Source organism: Echinops telfairi, unplaced genomic scaffold (genome assembly GCF_000313985.2).
Source record: "Echinops telfairi isolate 266 unplaced genomic scaffold, ASM31398v2 ScPeMD7_7469;HRSCAF=8507_1, whole genome shotgun sequence".
NCBI classification, from domain to species: domain Eukaryota; kingdom Metazoa; phylum Chordata; class Mammalia; order Afrosoricida; family Tenrecidae; genus Echinops; species Echinops telfairi.
Genome location: NW_022111373.1, coordinates 98,280,972 through 98,297,518, shown reverse-complemented (window position 1 = coordinate 98,297,518; position 16,547 = coordinate 98,280,972). Strand labels below are relative to the sequence as shown.

Here is a 16,547-nt window from a genome sequence, read left to right as displayed (position 1 = left end):
TATATTGAGGAATTTTCCTTCCATTCCTATATTCTTGAGTGTCTCAAACAGGAATGTTGTTGGACATTGTTGAATGCTTTTTCCAGATCTATCAATATTATTATGTGGTTCTTATAATTCTTCATGTCAATGTGATTATACTAATGGTCTTTCATATGTTGAACCATCCCTGCATCCTTGGTATGAATCCCACTTGGTCATGGTGACTTATTTGTTTTATATATGTGTGTATTCCATTGGCCAGTATTCTGTTAAGGATTTTTGCATCAATGTTCATTAGGGATATTTGTCTATAGTTCTCAATTCTTGTGGGATCCTTGTCTAGTTTAGGTATCGGAGTTATACTAGACTCATAAAAAGCGTTTGGGAGTTTGCTGTCTTCTTCTATGTTCTGGAAGAGTTTGTGTAAGATTGGTGTCAGTTCTTCCCTAAATGCTTGGTAGAATTCTCCAGTGAAGCCATCTGGCCTGGGAGATTTTTTTTGTTGGTAATGCCTTGATAATCTTGTCTATTTCTTCTATTGCTATGGGTCTTTAGAAATTCTTGACATCTATCTGGGATAGTCTAAGGAGGAATTGTTTTCCCAAGCATTTGTCCATGTCTTCCAAGTTGTTGAATTCATTGGAGTACAGGCCTTCATAATACTGTGTAATTATCCTTTTGATTTCATTAGGGTCCTTTGTAATATCCTCTGTTTCATCCCTCCTCTTTGCTATTGAAATTTGTTCCTTCCTTTCTTTGGTTAGGTTTGTCAGTGGTGTGTCGATTCTGTTGATCCTTTCAAAGAACCAGCTTTTCACTGCATTAATTTTCCCTATAGTTCTCTTGCTTTACCTCTCATAAATCTCATCCTTGATTTTTATTATTTCTTTTCTTTTGTTATTAGTGGGACTGTCCTGTTGACTGTGCTCTAATGCTGTAAGTGTTGTGGCAGCATCTCAATCATAAGTCTCTCTTCCTTTTTCATGTGTGCATGTATTACTATCAAACTTCCTCTGATAACTGTCTTTGCTGTGTCCCAAAGGTTTTAGTACTTCATGTTCTCATTCTTGTTGGTTTCTAGAAATTTCCTAATTTCATCTCTGATCTGGGCCAGTACCCACTCCTTTTGCAATAGTTATGCATCCTCCAATTGCTTGCCCTTGTTTTCTTAATCGTCCTTTTGTTGAGTTCCAGCCTTATGGCATAGTGGTAGGAGAGACAAATCTGTATGATCGTGCTTGAATTTACACAGATTCGACTTGTGTCCCAGCATGTGGACTGTCTTCAAGTATGTGCTATGTGGTCTTAAAGAGAAATGTGAATATTTTTGCATTTGGATGCAGAGCTCTGACAATATCTATCAAGTCAAGTCATCTAATTGTAATGGTTAGATCTGTTGCCTCTTTGTTAAGCTTCTTTCCCTGTGGTCTATCTTTCTCAGAGAGTGATGTATTAAAATCATTTACTATACTTGTTGAGCCTGTGATTTCCTTTTTCATCTTTTGGGGTGTTTGATTGATGAATTTCATGGGTCTCTCATTGGGCACGTATATATTTATTATGTTCACTGGTTTTTGGTCTATTGTTCCCTTGAGCATTATATAGTTCCCTCCTATTCTATTGTTATGGCTTGTACCTTGTGATCAATTTTGTCCAAGGTTAGGATTGCAACCCCTGCTTTTTTTGAATTGCCATTTTCTTGGTATATTTTTCTCCAGCCTTTTATTCTCAGCCTATTTTTGTCTGTAATCTTGAGATGTGTCTCCTGTATGCAGCAAATCAACAGGTTGTGCTTTCTAAGCCAGTCTGCTAGCCTCTGCCTTTTAATACCTGAGTTCAGTCCATTGATATTCAGGGTTATTACATCCATTTGTGGACTCTGTTATGTCATCTTGCACCTTTTTTGTTGGGTGTTTTCATACCTCCCTTTGTTATCAGTGTGTTGTACATGTGCATGTTTGGGTGTGGTTCACTCTTGCCTTCTTTCTACCATTGACCCAATGCTATCTTGGAGGCTGTTTGCTCTCTGTTTCCCTCTGGATGGAGTTGTTCTATGTGATGGTCTCTTATTTGTGCTCTGTGAGTGTTGTTCTTCTGCTCAAATTGGGTCAGCAAGGATCTTTGTTAGGGCTGGGGTTTTTTAAGCATATTCTTTAAGTTTTTCCATGTCTGGGAAGACTCTTACTTCTCCATGTATCTTGATAGATAATTTGACTGGATAGAATATACTTGGGTTTGCATTATTTTCCTTCCATTATTGGAATATGTTACTCCATTCTCTCCTCTTCTTCATAGTGTCCACTGGAGGGTCTGAGCATATTCTTATTTGCTTTTATATGTGAATGTTTGTTTTTCCCTAGCTGCTCTCAAGATTTTTCCCTTTTCCTCAAAGTTGGACTGTTTAACTATTCTACACATTGGTGTCTTCTTCTTGGGATTCAGTCTAGCTGGTGTTCTTTCAACCTCCTGAATGGTTGCATGGTTTTCATTCATTAAGTTGGGGAAGTTTTCTTCTAAGAATTCTCTCTCTATTTTTGCCATTGGCTTCTTTGTTGTGACTTGTTCCAGCAATCCAATTATGCTAATGTTGTTCCTATCCATAACATCATACATGGCTCTCAGGTTTTCTTCAGTTTCTCTGATTATCTTAGTTGACTGTCTTTTCCATTTGTTGAAGTCTGCCTGATTATCCTCCAGGTCACTGGTGTGATTCTCTGCTCCCCCAAGTCTGTTGGCAAAGTCTGTGAATTTGCTACTGGCTTTTGTTTTCTTATCCCTTGGGTCTTGTATTTCCCTTTGGTGAGTGGCCTTTAACTCCTCTATCATTTCATCCTTTTTCTGTATTGCTTCCCTCATATCCTGTATGACTCCAAGCAGTGCTTCCCTCATATCCTGCATGACTCCAAGCAGCATTCTGAAGATTTCTTTCTGTGGCAGCTCAACATCTGCTACTTCTATACATGTCGTTAGGTTCAGGACTTCTTCAAACATTGCCTCTTATTTCTAGTTTATTGTTTTTGTTGTTGTTGAGGTTGTTGGGGATGGTTGCTGTTTGTGTGTCATTTTAGAAGAGCCCGACTCCATTTTCCAAAGAATCAAAGAGCACTGGGCTCTCTCTTTGGGGGACTCCTAGGAATGCTTCTTCAAACTGCCTGCAGCTAACTACACTAGGGGTCATGCTACTGCTTTATCCTCCTGTGGCTTCAATCTTTCCCTAGCCAACCAGTATTTTGTTATTTGGAAGGCAAGTTGGATGGTCCTCTCAGGGGATGCTGGTCAGGTGGTTGTGAGCCCAAGAGGATGGTGCTGCACTGGATGATCTCACATGAAGCCGTGGTGATGTGGCCTATGGCAGCTTGGAGCACATAGGAGGCCTCAAACACACTCTTAAACCACAGTGTGAAACAACAGCTGTGGTGAAGAAGTTAGCATTCACCAAGAGCAAAACCCTGTCTTCAGAGCCTTCTTCCTTTTCTAATAGGTCAGAGTGTTTAATCTGGGCTTCTTAAATCTTCATTATTAAAATGGCTAAATGTGCTTCTTTTTCTTTATTCTTCATAATAGCTGGTGCTTCTATGACTCCAGAGGGTAAGTATCACTTATGCCTATTAATTTAATCATGAAGCAAATTTCTAGTGAGCATACTGTAGAATTGCAGATGAAAAATACCTTTGCCCATCCATGTCAATGTTTCTGAGCTCTAAAGTGTTGTGCATTTGTTCATCAGTAAAATTCTAGTAATAGCTACTAGGTGACTATTGGGCTTTTCTATTACCTTTGAAAATAAAACAGTAATGATCATCAGAAGAATTCAGTGACACAATCTGTTTAGGTTCTTCATGGTAAATCTGTTGATTTGCTTGTAGGTTTCAACATGGAAATTATTGGAGGGAGAGAAGTGCCACCTCATTCCCAGCCTTTTATGGCCTCCATCCAGTATGGTGGAGACCACGTGTGTGGAGGAGTTCTCATCCATCCTCAGTGGGTGCTGACAGCAGCCCACTGCCAGTCTCTGTGAGTACCCATCACTTTTCTCATAGATGATTTTTCCCAGCAAAGTGTCCCTTGCTGCGGAGGACTGGGATATCTTTCCATATGTTACTTTCTGAGACAACCCACCAGCCTCAGTGAAGTCCTATGAAGAATGCTAGGGCAACAGTAACAGGAACAACGGAAGTGGCAGCTTTCCTCACCTTGCTGCTTGTGACAAAATCAGGCGGCCTGAATTTGCAAGCACTGTTCATCGTCCCCCGTTTACAAGGGCTTCACAGGGCTCTGAGGATTCAAAGGTATCCATTTAAATGTTTTAGTATGCTTGGCACCTACTATGTACAAATAAATTGCAGCCCTTATTATTACTGATGTTCCTGGGTAGTGCAAATGGTTAACCACTCTGCTGCTAATGAGTAAACTGGAGATTTGCTTCTCCCCAGAGGTGCCTCAGAAGAAAAGCCTGGTGGTCTACATCCTAAAAAAAAACAGCCTTTGACAATGCTATGGAGAACAGTTCTGCTCCAACACCACGGAGTTGTCATGAGGTGACTCAGTGGCAGCTAGTTGGTTTGGATTTTACTGTTACCATTATTATCATATATGTAAGAAGCTGCTTTGCTAAAGGGTTTTCCCACTCCTGGTGGGTTTAGTCACATTAGGAGCTCTGGTGATGGATAGTGGTTACTAGTTGGCCTGCTAGCAGCAAGGTCCACAGTTTGAAACCACCAGCCGCTCCGTAAGAGAAAGATGGGGCCTTGCTTCTTCACATCCCTTTTGTGTGATTGTCCCATCTTAATGGTGAAATTGAAGCACAAATAGGAAGCCTATAAATGACAAGAATTTCTCTATTGTTTTTAAATAGCAAGTCACTGACTCCCAATTTGATATACTTATGTCATTTAAATGAGTCCCATCTGTCCCCATCACATCTGCCCTTCTCTCTAGAACACCTGTCACCTTAGGCCCAGCCTGACAATGGTGACCATCAGTGAATGTTCACTCAAAATACCTGTATAATGCTCACATCTTCAAATTCAATTCTAGTATATGTTAAATTGGACTATAACCTTGAAAATCATACTCAACAAATTCTGGCTGGAAAGAAAGAAATAAGTTAGAGGACTTTGGGAGTGGAGGGTGCTAAGCCTGAAACATGGTGTATGAAGTCTTTCACAAACCATAAAGTGCAACCCACTGTTCAAATGCATGGTTAAGTTTAATTAAAAATGTTTGTTAAGTTAACTTGACTCAGTAGATATGCATTCTCAAATTGTAGAAAAGAACTGATTTTTTTTTTAAAAAAGACAGGCAAGAAGTCTTGGAATTAAAAAGAAAAATATTGCTAAATATCATTTGAAATGGCTGGCATATAAAGAACTCCAATATGTGTGGATCAAATTTCCTCTACAAGGCACTTGGCTGTAAACATATAGGGAGATCAGCGTGTGGAAAAATATTAAAACTCCATGCAATTCAAAATATTTATGAGCTTGTTCAATGGTGGCTTCCCACAAATGTATTCCCAACCTCTTGTGGGAATATTTTACTACTTGGCATGATCCATCCATCTACATGGTTACTCTTTACCCCTTTATTAGTTGTCTGTCAGTTATATACTGACACCAAGAAAAGCTTCCTGTAGAATCTTATTTTATTGGTTTCTTTTTTTTTAGAAGAAAGTAATTAATATAACAGTAAAATGTTTAAAAACTCTTTTCTTCCAGCATTTTAATTTAGCAGATACCAAACAGCCATCAACTATTGTCCTCCACTAATGCCCCAACTTTCTCTGGGTCTTCTCTAGAGTCCTACCTCAATTAGCACTTCCTCCCCCTTCCACCAGTCTAGCAAGTTATGTGATGGAAACCTCCAGGACCTTATCTAGACAAGCTCAAACTGCGTTTCCTGTAACACAAGGCCCCCAGAGTCTAAGAGTAAAAAGCATAGGTCTTGGATTCCCACTGAGTTTTCATTCTGCCGGGGTTTGCATCCTGGAACCACCTCTTAAAATCTCTCAGGTCTTTTCAGGTATATTTATTCACTTGAGCCTCAATTTCCTTTTCTACAAAATGCAGATAATCCTAATACCTATTGCACATGGATGTTATGAGGTTTAAATGAGGTGGTGGTTAAAATGCTTAGCGTGGAAACTGTTATTTGGTATTGTTATTATTTAAGCTTTCCGGGAAATTATTAGAGTAACTAATCTGACAATCCAATCTGTGTTAATGGGGTTAAACTCACTGCCATAAAGTCCATTCTGGCTCATGTAGTAACCCTGTATGCTGGAGTAGAACAGTGCCATCGGGTTCCCAAGGTTATAAATCTTGACGGAAGCAAACTGTCTCATCTTTCTCCCTCAGAACATCTGACTCACTGTCAATTGAGTCAATCCTAACTCACAGCAACCCTACAGAGCAGAGTAGATCTGCCCCTGTGGGTTTTGAGACTATATTGGTTTTGGTGTTGTTTGTTTTTTCTACTTTAATGTTCTTGTCCTTTTTTTCACTTGAGCTATGATTAACATATCATATAATTCAATAATCTGATCATATCAAGAAAGGCTGTGCAATCATCGCCACAATCAACTTAGGAATCTTCTCTATTTTCCTTTACACACTGATGTTCATTCCCTCTTTTCCCCATCCTCCAAATCCCCAGGTAATTAGAAATTCTGTTACGGTCTATAGTTCCAACCATCCCAGTTTTCCTATACAGATAAATATGCAAGAATGCAAGCCAGAAAGCCCTGATGGCATAGTGATTATGCACTGGGCTGCTAACTACAACATCAGCAGGTTGAAACCACCAGCCTCTCCGCAGGAGAAAGGTGAGGTCCTCTACTCCAGAAAAGAGTTGAAGAAACACACAGGAGCAGTTCTACTCTGTCCTACTACTGTCCAAGACCTCTTTAAGGTGTGGAAAAGTAAGGTTAAGGTACACCTGAACCAAGCCATGGTATTTTCAGGTGCTTCATATGCACATGAAAGTTGGACATTGAATAAAGGAGACTGGAGAAGAATTGATGCATTTGAATTTTGGTGGTGGTGAAGAATATTGAAAGTATTGAAAGTCTGCAGATCTGTCTTAAAAGAAGTACAGCCAGAGTGCACCTTAGAAGCAACAATGACAAGACTTCACCTCATGTGCCTTGGACATATTGTCAGGCGGGACCAGTGTCTGCAGAAGAAGACCATGCTTGATGGCATGGAAAGGCATCAAAAATCAGGAAGACCTTCGACAAGATCGATTGGCACCATGACTGCAGCAACGGGCTCAAACACAGGAACAGTTCTGAGGATGGTGAAGAACTTGGCAGTGTTTCATTCTGTCATGCATGGGGTCACTGTGAGTTAGAACCCACTCCGCAGCACCTAATATAAACAAACAAGCAATACACCCATTGTTCTGCTCTGTATGTAATTCTGTTTCAAATAAACCCAGTAGAGGAATAAGAGCTATAATTTAAACAAGCAGGCCCCAGGTGGTTCCACAGCAGGTGGTCTTTTGATCACACGTAGAGCAACACTACACTGCACAGGTGTCAGACCTGACGTTATTTCTCCTTCTGCGTGCAATTTCAGACCTGAGTTAGTTTAGGAGATGGGATCCTAGAACTCAGGTAATTCCAGGTACCCTGAAGGTAGAAAAACTGACCTTTGCGCTATTGTCATACAGATTCCAGATAGAGATTCCGGACATGGAAATTTCAGAAAACATTCAACATCTGCATTGGTTGTTTTGGGATTAGTGTGCCCCAGTGGGGGGGAAATAACCAATACATTTCAAAGTCCATAGCCAGTCAAGGAAATTGGTAAAATATGAAGGAAAACCAATAATTTTTTCAGCCACACCCTCCATCAAAATCTGTGTTCCGTGTCCCCTCCCTATCCATGGTCCACAGCCTTCCACCGGTGGGTGACTTGACGTGGATCCATCGCACTCTGCTAGAGCATCAGGCCTTGGAGACTTCAGCTCAGCCCGATCTCGTCAGTCAGAACTGACTCAGCAGCACCTGGCCACAGCAGGGCTCCATTTGAATTAACTCAATCCTAGGGATTCTATCCACGGCCTATGAGAAGTTCCATCCCCAGACCAATTTTGCAATAGTCAAACTTTTGAACAGAGTTGAAATTGCTAAAACGAATTATTTTGTTATAAACCACAAAAAGAATATTTCCAGAAAGTCACGGCTTCACCAGCTCCACTGCCAACAAGTGCTCATTCCCCCAAACCCAAAAGAATACAGGGCATTTGAGCATGTGAGTCATGAAATGGTCTTTTCACCCCTATTGCCCCAACCTGAGATCTAGAAATATCAAGTGAACAAGGGTAGCATTAGGCTCATGCCTTTGGTCATTAAAAAAATATTCACAATAGCATATAAAAACCTCAACCCACAAACTCCTAGCTAACAAATATAACCTTCTTTATTTTTAGATAATTTATCATAATTTGCTATAAACACAATCTTGATCAATTAAGATTTTACCTGTTTCTTCCTACAACTTCTGATATTCTTTCCCTGGGCTGACATCTGCAAAGGAGTAGGGTAAGGTTGGCCAGAGCAAGCTTGGCCCTTAAAGTCAACCATTAATGCAGGTGTCCACTACGAGCTCTGTCGAGCCTCCTAATTTTCAGTCCTTGGTCCAGGCAGATGAACTTGAAGATGGTCTTTGTTCCTGTAGCTCCATGATCTTCTCCACCATTTCTACTTTCCGCTGGGGAATTTGGAGATAATTCTGCTGCTTCCATTTCACTTTACAGTCCAGGAGTCTTGGTGAGGCCATCTGTGACCTTGACAATTTTACCTTACTCTGCAATGACCACTCCCTCTGTGAGGCTTACTGCCTCTGAAATACTCAAGACTCAGGCTCTGAGACCTGAGACCTTGTGTTCTCATTGTGTTCTCTCCATCACTGGACCATTGTCCCACAGTCCCCTGGGAATCTCTTTCTGTCATTTCGCCTTGTGAAGACTCAGTCCCCTTTGTTTTGAAAGCTTGAAGCCAATAAGGAAAACCCCACTTCTGAAAAAGCTTCCCTTTTCATTGCTTTCTGACAGTAAACAGCCTTCCACAGAGGCAGTGACACAGAGGCAAAGAGTGAAAGAGAATTACCCATTCATTCAACAACTGTAGTATTAAATTAAAAGTGGCACCGCTGAGTGGGGTGCCAGCCCCCACCCCCTAACAGTACTCACTGGTTCAGTAATACTGCTTCTGGGTTTAGTAATGCACAATTGTACGGTTGAGATATATAAGTATTCTATTAAAGTAATAGAGAGCATCGAGAGCATGAGAGATATTACAATAATGCAGTCAGACACATTACATGGTAGCATTGCTCACCTCAGCCCAGCTTGGTGGTCCACGTGGAGAGAGGAGGAAGGGAAGGAGGACAAGGGAACAAGGGAGAGGGGGAAGAGAGGGGAGCCAGAGAGAGTCAGAGAGGTCCGAGTCCGAGAGCTCTATATTGCTGACTCACGCCTATATACCTTTTGGGGGCAAGCCAGCCCACTATACAGGTAGAGACATACATCACAGGAAGGGGCTGCACTATAGGTTACACAGTAATGAGGGGGTGGTCTAGGGGCATACATGCAATAGGAAGAGGAGGGACAGCCCGTTTGGCCTGTCCCTGGCCCAACTGATAGAGACCATTATCAGTAGGATGCGAACTCCGCCCGCAGGAGCCTGTCCATTGTCCCCAGCAGCAAGGAGCAGGCCCACCCCTGTGGTGGGATGAGACAGCAGTCTGGCAGCAAGGATCTGACTTCCCCCCACAAACAACTATTTATTGATTACTCCATATCAGGAACGATGATAGTCCCTAACCTGAGGATACAACAGTCAGAAGAGAGACAAAATGGCCCACCTCCAAGGAGCTTATGTTTATCAGGAAGAAAATAATTTATTAATATTTTGAATTTTTTGTTTTATACATGAGTGGTTTAAGTAAATGTTTTATTGATCTTTGTTTTAGGGACGTTATCTACCACAAAAGCTTAAAATCTTTCATTCTTTTTGACAATGGTTTTTCAACTCGCCTAAGTGGTGAAATCATTTAGAATCCATTGTGGTCTTTGCTGTGATGATATATTTAATTCTATAATATTATCAGAACCAGCTATGGAGTTATGAGGTTATGGCTCATGTGTAAATACATTCGTAGGGAAAAATCAATAGATTAAATCACTAAATTGCTAGTTTCATTCATTAAAATGGTTGAATAGCAGAAATTTCATATGGTCCAACTAGTTGCTTACCTAAACCAGCATAAATGATTCCTTTTTTTTCTATTTCCTTATTCTGATGTCTACTAACCAATCCTTTTAGAAGAGGTAAAATATGGCTTGGCTTAGCAAAAATAATGGATGGAAATAAGATAATGGGTAGAACTTTTTCAATTTATACCACTTGGCAAAGATGCCCTTTGTTCAATTTAAGGAACAAAGTTACTATTTTTCAGATTATAGATCACAAGTATTACACACACACACACACACACACACACAATTTGGCTAAAGAATAACATTGAAAAACAAAATCTATATGACAAACAATGCTACTGCCATTCTAAGATAGTTTACTTGGGGGCAAGTAGAGCAATTACACTAAACTGAGGGACAGCAAAAAAGAAAATGGCCCTCGACAAGATGGATTGACACAGTGGCTGCAACAATAGGCTCAAACATAAGAACACTTATGAGAATGGAGCAGGAGGACAGGGGGTCTTGTGTCGTTGTACAGAAGGTCAGTATGATTCGAACTGACCGGCAGGCACCTAACGAGTCACCAGAGAAGACTGGTTTGCCAGAGCTAAGCCTAAAATTGTATTTTTATATTTGCTCATTTTGGTTTATTTTGGGGGGGGGGGGAACAACTCAATTTGACATTATAAATTCATTAGATAATTAAATCAATTTTCATAACCTGATTAGTTAGTAAGAAATGTAGGTAATATTCATTACAACACTATCAACTCATTATGACTGCTTGCATTAGGAAGCTTCCCCAGAAGTTTTCCATCTGCTTCAGGCTAGCTCAGCTGCAGCATCTTCAACATATCTAGACAGAGCTATTCACTCCAGTTAAGCTGCTCAGGGAGGAACCCTGATACATAGTGGGTTATGCTTTGGGCTGGTAACCATAAGGTCAATAGTTTAAACACACCAGCTGCTCTGAGGGACAAAGGCAAGACTTTCTACTCCTATAAAGACTTATAGCTTTGAAAGCTCTAGGGAGAAAGGGCTGCTGGGCCTTGGAATTGACTCAATGACAGTGATTTTGATTTGGTTGTTGGTAAACTGTACAGAGTCCCTGCGTGATGCAAACACATGCAGCTGCTGACCAAAAGGTTGCAGGTTCAAGCCCACCCAAAGACACTTTGGAAGACTGGCCTGGGTGATCTATTTTGGAAAAATCGTCCATTCAAAACTCTATGGAACACAGTTCTACTCCAATTTACATTGAGTCACTGTACGGCAGAAATGACTTGAAAGCAACGGGTTTATTTGGTTTGGGTTTGGGCTTAGTTTAGGCTATTCAAGCTTTAACTTTCTTCTGATACTCCATGTTCTCAGAGTCCTGCTTTCTGAACTATGCAGCCTGGAAATGCAGATATTGCATGTAGAAGAATGTTTTCTCTGGGCCTTCTCGTCACTGTGCAAGAGCATCCTAGAAGATGCAGGGCCGCCCTGGGGAGTAGGCCTCATGTCTGGTCATGCATGTTGAACACAGCACAACCAATACTGCATCTTCCACTTTGGTGTCTCTCTCCTCAATGCTGACTTCAGCTGATCTCTTTGTTTTTTTTAGGTTTGCCAACAGTCAGTCTCTCAAAGTGGTTTTAGGAGCCCACTCTCTCTCAAAGAATGAGGCCTCCAAACAAATATTAGAGGTCAAAAAACTTGTACCTTTCTCAAGATTTAAAACAGATCCGACATCAAATGACATCATGCTGATTCAGGTATGCAGTATCATGTTCATTCTACTTCTACAATGTTCTTGTTCAATAGTCCTTGGTTAGTGAGACCATCTACACAAAATGATTTCATTAGCATCCTCCCTTGTTTGAGGGATTTGTGACCTATTCTGGGTCCACTGACTGCTTGCAAAAGAACACAAATTTATCACATATGCATCAGGGCTGGGTTGGTACAAGGGTAAGCCATTTTGATCGTCTCCTATGTCAGAGAAGAACATCTCAGTGCTACACATTGAAAGCCTTTCTCACAAATGTTTTTCCCGTTATCAAGTGGAAAATATAATAGTAATTTATACATCAGGGCCACCAAAGTGAATTCAAGGGCTCAGCAGTGAGTTACAACTTAGTCTAGACCGTATTTAGTCTAGTCCAAACTTAGTCTAGACCATACTCAAGGGTCCTATCCAGCAGGAAATAGCCCAGCTCTCAAAGTCATGAGCTATGGATGCTGTTCCATAGAAACTATCCAACACAGGGCAAAGGCCAGGGTGCTTGAGACTGGGCAGAATTCCTGCTTGGCGTAAGCTTTTCCCCTAACCACCACTAAGCTCTAAGGAATAGAGAGCCTGTGCCGAAAAGCAACAAGCACAAAGGCAGCTGCGGGCTGCCACCAAAGTAGATTTCAGAAGAAGAATGCCCTCCTGGGACAGAGAGACCACACATACAGCACTCAGGGTAAGAGCAAAACCCTACTAAGGCAAATGATCAATTTTTCTCTTTGTCAATCTGTCAGCTTCACAGGGCCGTGAAACTCAACAAGAATATCCAGCCGCTCCACTTAACATTCAAAACTTATATTAGACCTGGAACTAAATGCCAAGTTACCGGCTGGGGAACCACCAACCCAGATTTGGTACGCCCCTCAGATACTCTGCGGAAGGTTGCTGTTACGATCATAAGTCGAAAACTCTGCAACAGCCAAAGTTATTACAACCACAAACCTACTATAACTAGAAACATGGTGTGTGCAGGAGACGCCCAAGGCCTAAAGGATTCCTGCTGGGTAAGAGTCTTGGGACCAAGAGCCCCTGGTGGCACAATGGCTAAGTGTGCAGCTGCTAACCAAAAGGCCAGCAGCTAAACCCTGCGCGGGGTGGGGGGAGGGCTGTGTGGATGTGGCAGTCTGCTTCTGTAAAGATTTACAGCCTTGAGAATCCTGTAGAGCTATTTGAGTCTGTCCTGTAAGGTTACTAGTGTCCAAATCAACTCTACAGCTATAGATCGGGATTGGGGGAGGGTATCGCTATATTCAGAGTCTTTGGCACCCTTGAAACAGGCAGCTCACAATAGTCAAGGCTTCACAGCTCAAAAAGTTGATTCTCCCTTCCGCCATAGCAGTGTCTATTCTTCCTCATTCCCCAATATACATGAGTCATAAGAATCCATCCAGTACCTAATGAGCACTCATTAAATGTTTGTTAATGAGGCTAGTAGACTATATCTGAATATAGTAGACTATATCTGAATATTCACAGGCTGCCTATGCGAAGTGTTACCCTCCTGATAAAATCTACCAACCCCTGAGGTCTCTAGAGATGACTAGAAGAAGATAACATATCCATAAAGAGCAACTGGGGAGGTCTCATAAGACTCAAATGGCCAAAAAAAAAGCAATCACAGTAGAGAAGATATATAATCCCTGCCATCAAGATGTGTGCTGTGTGTGTGTGTGTGTGTGTGTGTGTGTGCACGGGCCTGTTTCTGCCAGGCTCAACGGACCCTTGATTTGAGGTCTGTGAACACAAAAATGAAATTTAAAAATTTAAAGGTACATTTATCACAATGGATCATTTTAAACTTTGCCTCCATTCATTTTTCAACTAACAAAGTTCATGGTCACTGATGACCCAAGCAGTATCCATGTTGTGCCTGGATGAGACTGATTAACCCACACACAGCTTTAACTAAAGTTCGTAAGCCTTTATTAGCCAGCAGTGATGGGGTGACTAGAGCCTAATTCTCCCAAGACCCTGCATGATTAAAGTGGGAAGTTTTCATACTAGGGAATAAGTAAGGCATTGTATGGAAAAAAAGAGAAACTTGGAGACAAAGGCAGGGCTCAGATGGCAACCCAATGTATGGACAAAAGGGGAACTTGGAGCAGGGGTTTAGACACGTTAGCAGCAAATTCAAAAATAAATGGAAAACGCTCAGCAGTTACAGGAAACAGCAGTTACAAGAAGAATTACAGGATTTGCAAATTGGCCATCCTTGGGTCAGTATAAAATGGCTATCCTCAGGCTAATACAATATGGTTACATTGAGGTTAATTGTGGTGGGTTACTGTATCTACATATGAGCACATAGGTCTAAACAAGGTAGAACAGAGACATAGACATGGACACAGAGTCACGGACAGAGATAGAGATATATAGACTCTCTAGTCATTGAGCAAAGACATAGAGTCCATACTGACCCAAAGCCTATACTGGGCACTCTACAGAACACATATATACACACAAAACAAGTGCCCATAGAATAATTGTTTTAATAATCAACAGGTGTATAGAAAGAGCTCAACAGCATTTGACCAAGCATCTGCCATTTTCTTCTTTCCAGGGTGACTCAGGTGGCCCACTGGTCTGTAAAGGTGTCTTCAGTGCCATAGTCTCTGGAGGCCATAAATGTGGTCAAGCTAAGAAGCCTGGAGTCTACATTCTACTAACCAAAAAATATCAGACTTGGATCAAAAACAATCTTGCCCCACATCATGCAAGATAAGATTACAAGTAATTTTCTTGAATCCACTTGCTGCTTGCCTTCTTTCCTAACATGCTGAACAGGCCAACTTGATCTTTAGATGTGGCTGGTTGTAGTTGAAGAGGGGTCAGCTGGTGTCTAGTTCTTCTGCTTCATATGGATTTTATTTCGATGGATGAATTGAAACAAAATATGTATGAACTAAAAAAAATTTTTAATGTGTATGAACTGCGGAATGCAAAACTAGTGGTGTGTTCCGCAAACCTTCACCTAATTCAAAATAAAGTGTTTAAAAAGATTGCTTTTGTTGGAAGAATTAAGTTCCTTTTTTTGTATCACTAATGTAGGAGGGGTTAACCCACCCCCCAAAAAAGGTGGGGGAAACTCTGCTGTGTGGAGCTTTGTTAGTACACATTTTTCCCACTAGGCGAGCATCAAGCAACTTGTTTTGAGTTAGTGCACCGTGTTAGTCTGGGTAGACTAGAGAAACAAATTCATAGACACACTCATGTGTATAATAAAGAGTTTTATATACAAGAGCAGTTAAACACTGAGAAAACATCCCAGCCCAGTCCATAGTAAGTCCATTAGTCTGATATTAGCCCTTATGTCTGATAGCAATCTATAAACTCCTCTTCAGACTCATGCATGCAATAACGCCAAATGCAGGATAATCACAGGCCCGTGGGTGCAAAGTCTTGTGGATACAGTGGGAGTAGAAGCATCTAAGTACTGGCAGGGGTCTCCACGTGGCTCCTCCAATTCCCAGGACACGGGTTCTATCAGCATAGAGCCATGTGTCTTGTCATTAGAGCTTCTCCAAGGGAGTGAGTCGATAGACAGTCTCTCCTGCCTCCAAGGAGGAAAATCCGATTTCCCAGCATCCTCAGGAGAAAGCCATGCCCACACAGAGGTTTCATTGTCTATATCCTGGCTAGACTCCACCCTTATACTCTTAATCCTCAAAATGACACCAGAGTATGTAACTACCACATGCACCCAGTGGTGTCCCCTGGGAAGGCTCTCTCCAGTCACAGTGAATTTTTCTGTAAAAGCAGTTTCACTCAAACCTCTTTTTTTTGTGATGTCTGGTTTAAGAAAACAGCGTGTGGCTGTGAAATTTTGTTTCCTGCTCAGGAAAAATGTCGCAGAAACTGTTGTGATGTTGAACACAGCTTACAATGACAGTGCTATGGAAAAATCTCAAAAGTAGTTTTCTCATTTCAAAAAAGGTGAAATGTTGACTGAGGACAAACCTTGGTCTGGACGTCTGTCAACTTCCCAAAAGGACTTATAGTGCATTTGGAGTTCATTCCACCAGGTCAGACTCCAGATTTCTATTTAAGGCAGCGGTTCTCAACCTGTGGATCGGAACCCCTTTGGGGGTTAGACAACCCTTTCACAGGAGTCGCCTAAGACCATAGGAAAAGACATATTACTGATCGTCTTAGGAATCCATACACCGCTCCTCTATCCATCTCCAGGTGGATCTGCCCACATGCAGATACACCCCCATAGGAGTACCCAGCGTGATGACATCATCACACCAACCTCATCGCATACACCCCATACAAATACAGGTGTATGTAACAGGGTTGGCGCCATAATGTACTTTTGTGGACCAGTCACACACATGTATAGAGAGCAGCTACTACCCTGTTTCCCTGAAAATAAGACAGTGTCTTATATTAATTTTTGCTCCCAAAGATGCTCTAGGTCTTATTTTCAGGGATGTCTTATTTTTCCATGAAGATGAATACAGTACACAATTATTGTTGAACAACAAAAAAGGAAATTTATTACCTGTATATGGTACGGTAGTAGTTGTCATCACAAACCAGCATAACCAGACAAACTGTGAATCCTACAGTATCAAGAATTTCT

At 41.3% G+C, this 16,547-nt stretch overlaps 1 protein-coding gene across 1 annotated transcript; it reads left to right on the top strand.

The window, feature by feature from the left end:
- The first annotated feature begins 3,506 nt into the window (after nt 1-3,506).
- On the top strand, nt 3,507-14,844 carry GZMK (granzyme K). The gene is made up of 5 exons (XM_004703718.2): nt 3,507-3,570; nt 3,849-3,996; nt 11,795-11,945; nt 12,697-12,966; nt 14,523-14,844. Exons 1-5 carry the CDS (start codon nt 3,507-3,509, stop codon nt 14,682-14,684), a joined length of 795 nt encoding a protein of 264 aa, XP_004703775.1. The 3' UTR covers nt 14,685-14,844.
- Nucleotides 14,845-16,547: the final 1,703 nt, after the last annotated feature.